Genomic DNA, 5,783 nt, shown 5'->3' on the forward strand with positions numbered 1-5,783 from the left:
TCTTGTAAAGGCAGTATTATGCCTTTCCATTCATTTTTCTTACTGCTGTTTCCCAGCAGAATTACACACCCCTTCTCTAGTAGTTTAGTTTGAAAAACAAACAAAACCCTCCAAAAAATATCTGCATATGCAGCTATATAATTACCTCCAATTTTACATGCATGGATTCTCCATGAGAAGAAATGTTAGCCACTATTTGCAGGGCAAATTTTTTATACGAAGAAACTAAAACAAATGCTCGACTTTGGGCTGAACATTGGCACCAACATAGAAAGAAGATACAGAGCCACACACCTGTCATTACATGAAAGGAACAAAAGTTCCCTTCGGAAAGGGAGTTTAAATAAATAACTGCATTCGGTCGTATTTCTAACGTGACTACAGGGATTTTTACCACTTTTAATATTCCATTAGAGAAAACCACAGGAATGGACGACTAGAGAAAACTGAGGTGGTGACGAAGGAGAAAAGCCCTAGGTTTTACGTAAGATCTAGAAGAAGTTAAGTGAGGAAGACTACTAAGAGCATTTAATTTTTATGGAAGCTGCCCTGGCATACTGCTGCCTACGGTTATTGTTTCCTGTTGCTGTTGGTAAAACCCCACGCCGCTGGGGCACGGCCGCGAGGCCGCGACCCCGCCTCACGGCGCGGGAGCCACCACAGCCCATCCCAGGGGCGAACCAGAACCGCCCGCTCTGAGGGCGGGGCCGCCGCGGGGGGCCCCTCGCTAACAGGGGGCTGCACACCGCTGCGGTGTCTGTGGCGGGGACCCGGGAGCGCAACCGCCCGCGGCCCGGCCCGGCCCGGCCCGGCGGCGCCCCTGGCCCGGCCCGGCGGTGCCCCTGTCCCGGCCCGGCAGGCGGAAGTGAGGGGCCGGCCCCAGGGCGAGGCTCCGCCCCCCGCCGCCCCTCCCGGGCATGCGCCTGGCGGCCGGGCGCGCAGCGCGGCCGGTGGCGGTGACGGGGCAGGCCGCGGCCGCCGCCATGGTGTACATCTCCAACGGTGAGGGGCGCCGCCGGGGCCGGGCCTGGGCAGCGAGCGGGGCGCGGCTGGGGGGCACCGGGCCCGCGCGGGGCAGAGCGCCGGTTCCGCGGGAGCGCAGCGCGGCCGGCCCGCTGCCGCATCGGCCCCACAGCCCCCACCCCCCTGGGCCTGGCTTTGAGCCTGACGTGCTGCTAAACCGTGCTTAAGGACTTTGAGAAGTCCCGGCGCGTTGTGCGTACGTCGGGAGCGAGCGGAGGAGCAGCTGAACCGCGTACAGGGGAACGGGAACCGTTCCGGTGTGTTTGTGGGTGTACCCGGACACGGTGTCTGTCTGGCGCTGGCGACCGATTATTGGAGGTGCTTGGGCAGTACCCCCTGGGGAACGAAACTCGTGACCGTTGCCCGTGAAGTGTAGTTTCTCCGTCCTGTTGCAAATTCTAGACTCAGCAGAGAGGGTTTTGTATCGCCTCCTGTACAGTGTCACACACTAAACATGTCTGGGTGTTTTGTATCTTGATATGTTACAGGACAAGTTTTGGATAACCAGAGCCGGGCTCCTTGGCGTTTGTCATCTATAACAGATTTCTTCTGGTCAATAGCAGATTTTGTGGTTCTGTTGTAAGTAGAAATAAATCATTCTGTTGAGCTTTATTTTAGATTTGCCGTAGGTAAAAGCAACTCAGTGTTATCAGTAACACAGTAAAAATGTTAGATTTACTCTTTAGCATTCCATATCTACTGTTCCCAAAACATATACAGACACTTTGCTGTGACTGTGTGGCTTTGGTTATTAAGCACTATAATATAATAAAAAGAAAAGTGTATGAAAAATTAACTTACTGGCAGTTCAAATGAGTTTTCTTACATTTCTTTCACTGTAATACTGCAAAAAGAAAAAGCTTATGCTTCTGTTAAACAGCTGTTTTCTAATAGCTGTTCAAATAGTTAAGATATATGGAGAATTTTTACTGGTGACAATAGATTCTGGCTATTTAAAAAATAATCATACAGCAGTAATCACAAATTTATGGCCCCAGATGAAAGCCAGTTAAGAAACAAAAAGTTCTTTTTGATATATTCAACAGTCCTTTGTTACTTCAATTACAGATTTATACCTTATTGCACATTTATTGCATGTTTACCAGAAAACTAGGTTTTATAGTTTGAGCCTCACTGTAATCTAGAATTACTTTGGATTTTATCTTCATATGTAGAAGAAAAATTGCCAAGATTTATTAAACAACAGTGATCTTGAGAAGATACACTGTTTATTCCTGAACACTACTTACTGTTTCTCAGACCATTTCTTATCTTGCAATCCAAAAATTCAGAAACTGTTTCTAGCAATCAATTCACCTAACTCCTGTTTTATTTTTCAGTTTCCAGAGCATTATTCAACCAGATTTGAGAAGAAGAGGCTACACATCTTCTTCCTACTCAGGATACAATGATAGAAGAGGGTATTTTTTCATATTCGCACTAATTCTGGTTCTCTGCCCTATCTTAGCAAAATGGCATAATGTTGTTTATCTGCAGTATTTTGTCAGAAAATCGTGGATAACAGTACTAGCTCTGGATAGCTGAATAACAGTACAGCTGAAACTGTAACTGAAACTATTTCTCAAACCTGCCTAATAGACGATGTGCAGCTTTGTTGAAATTCTTTTGTTAGACTTGCTTATACTCAGCATTTGATTTACATTAAATCAGTCATTTCATGTATTGGATTTTCTACAGATAGAGCAGAACACTTTGTTAGAAGGCTCTCATTTGCATAGACACTGTAGTTGCTGTGTTTCTTTGTTGCTAATGGTTTGCCTAAGTTTTTTGTCAGATAGGGTAGAAGCCTCAGCTGTAGAGACAGACTCTTGTGAGACAGGAGTAATTAGAACGCTTTGCATAAGAGAATTTTTGTGAAAGTGGGGGTTGGTTTGTTTGGGGTTTTTTTACAGCTTTTCACATGAAACCCAAACAACTTTTCCAGAGGTTCTAACATTCTAATTACTATCATTTGGAGACAGTGTAACTATATTTCTAATTTAACAGTTTAATGCCAGTTGAATAGATCTTGTTTTCCTTGCTTGCTTTTCAGGCCTCCAGCACATCCTCGTCGGAGGATGGGTCGAATAAATCACTGGGGTGGAGGCCCCAGTCCACCACCAATGGCTGGAGGTGGATGAGGAAGGTAATTTCGTATCTGCTGTATCCTGCTTCAAAATAACAATGATAATTGAAGATTAAGGTAGAATGGAGTGTTTTGTCCTTTTGCAAAAGTTACCAAAACCATAAGAGAATCAGAGGGGTTAGGTAACTTTCAGTAAAGCAGGGAAAAAATGGGGTGGGGTGGGGTGTGTTAAAAGGTTTTGACTCAGAAATGGTGAGCTTCTACTTTTAATTGTGTACAAGTGGATATACAAAGTGTAGCAAAGATTTTTGAACACAGCTGATAAAATATAATTTTTATAACTTTTAATCTTTTTTGGATGCTAATACAAAGTCCTGTTCAGATCAGTGGTGACTGAAACTTGGTTTGCATTTCTAATAGTTATCATAGGACATGAGGGTGGGTTTTTTTGTTTAAAGTAGTTATTTCTCAATAGAAAAGAAGGCAAATTAATAAAGTTATTAAAAGACTGTTAGTAAAAACCTTTCTTCCTGTTGCAGTGATATAGCTATGCAAATCTTGAATTCTAGTATAGCATAAAAATCAGAACTACTTAAAAAGAGGGGCAAAACCATTAAAAAAGCCCTGGTCTTTAAATTTCTTACAGGTGCCTGAACTGTAATTCTGTTCTATTAATTAGTTTGGCTGGTGGGAGTTTCATCTAAGACTGGATGTCTATATAGATTTAAATTACTTTAAGACTTAAGTAAACCATCCTTCTTCTTTTTCATGAATCACTCTGCATTGTTAACATAAGTTACAAGAAATAAACCATATGCAGGTGGTTAATACCTGTAAATCTTGTAGGAAAAAGTTCATATTCCAAAAAGCACATACACCAGTATTCCAGTTCCCTCTAATAATGATAAGCTGCTTCTCCTTTTTTTTTTTTTTTTTTTTTTTTCCTTTGGATGTGTTTGTTTTATTTTTGACTAAACATGAGGCCAGCAAAAGCTGTGGGGAAAGCTTTTGGGTAATAAGGGCAATGTGTAATCTGTTTAGGAATAGAAGTCTTTAGCATGTCTCATTTAGCTAAATTGAAACAATTTTTTTAAAATTGGTACTTACATAATTTTATCTTGCAAAGAAAGGCCTTGTCTTTAAATGTAATTCCTTAATCTTTTAGGTAAGCGCCTGCTGAAGAGGCAGGCAAAAGCATACACATTTGCAAGATGAAAGGGAAGAAGACTTCAGTGATGGACCAAATGAGTTTGAATGTTGTGAATGTGTATGTCTAACTGGAAACTGTTCTGTGATCTAAGCAGATGAATGAAGTTGTACTGGGAACTCCTCCTTCAAGGATCCGGTGTAACCGAACCACAGTTTTATTAAATACATGTTTACTGTCTAAAGTCTTTGTATAATTTCTGAACATTTTACTGTAGTTGAACAGTAATAAGTAAATTATATTTGTCTTGTCACAAGGCTGACTTTCTCATAATTTTTAGAAAAAAATCTGTCTGATGTACAGTAAGCCCTTTTCTGTTCTAATGAGGAAGAATACATATTTATATTTGATACAGAAGGTCCCTTGAGTCAAACTTAAAGCAGTACTTCCTAATAGGTCTTGTATTTACTCTTTTTTTGTCAGTACTGACATTGTGTGCTCCACTGTATTTTCATGGTATTAATGATACTCTAAAAACACTTTAAAAATGCATTTTACAAAATACTTTGTTTTACAATCTTTGCTTTTCACAAATTTGCTTCCTTAAGGCCCATAAATGGTTTTAGAACATGCCTGTGTTATAAGCACCTCTTGAAACAGCTTCCTTCTCCATTATAAACTTACTCAAATGTATAAGCCTATTTGCTGTATGAGTTTTGGTAAGACATTTTTCAGTAAAATTAGGCTTTATTTTTATTACGTGAAGAAAAAGGTAGTGAAGTGAAAATACTGAGTGCTAATAGAGAATAGTTATTTTCTTTCAAATAGTAACTGCCTTTTAACTAATTGACCCCATTTTGGATTGGGAGTTTCTTATTGTTCTAGGGTTTTGTCTGGGGTTTGTTTATTTTCATTCACTTGAGAAAAGATTAGCTACCAAGAATCCGGATTAAATTATTTTCTACAAACTGCCACTACAATTTTTTTACTTAAACCTCTCAAAAATAATCTTTAGCAAGAAATTGTAAGATCCAACACTGCCCCTTGGTTAACCATCTAAACAAAATCTGTGGGTTTTGCTGAGGTTTTAACATAAGCAGCAATTGGGTGGCTTTTGCCAGGTACCTATGGTGAAATGCCCCCCTCCCGCTCCATATACCCAACACAAAGTCACCGCCTCTTAAACTTGCTGTGTAACAAACTCTTCCTGACCTCCGCTCAGCCCTCACATCTTCATCAAGGAGCTTCCCGCCCACAGATCAGGCGTGTACAGGCAGGGAGGTCATCGTTCGTTCTTCACGGGTGTCACACGCGCACCACCTGTTACAATCGGCCGGAGGACTGTCCTACCCCTCCCCCAGCCCCACCAGCTGGGGGGGTTCGGCAGTTCCGAGCGAGGCCCCCCGCAGCGGCGGGGGTGCTCCCCAGGCTCCGCTAAACGCCGCCGGGCCCCGCCGCCCGCGGTACGTGCCCGCGGGGCGGTGCCGGGCGCGGGCCCGCCCCCACTTCCGCCCCGCGCGGGGCCGC

The 5,783-nt window shown here is 42.8% G+C and overlaps 1 protein-coding gene across 1 annotated transcript; it reads left to right on the forward strand.

The window, feature by feature from the left end:
• Positions 1-896: 896 nt before the first annotated feature.
• On the forward strand, positions 897-3,173 carry SELENOK (selenoprotein K). The gene is made up of 4 exons (XM_074914114.1): positions 897-1,002; positions 1,512-1,602; positions 2,364-2,444; positions 3,077-3,173. Exons 1-4 carry the CDS (start codon positions 918-920, stop codon positions 3,171-3,173), a joined length of 354 nt encoding a protein of 117 aa, XP_074770215.1. The 5' UTR covers positions 897-917.
• The last annotated feature ends 2,610 nt before the right edge of the window (positions 3,174-5,783 follow it).

The sequence above is a fragment of the Athene noctua genome, chromosome 10, assembly GCF_965140245.1.
Source record: "Athene noctua chromosome 10, bAthNoc1.hap1.1, whole genome shotgun sequence".
NCBI lineage: Eukaryota > Metazoa > Chordata > Aves > Strigiformes > Strigidae > Athene > Athene noctua.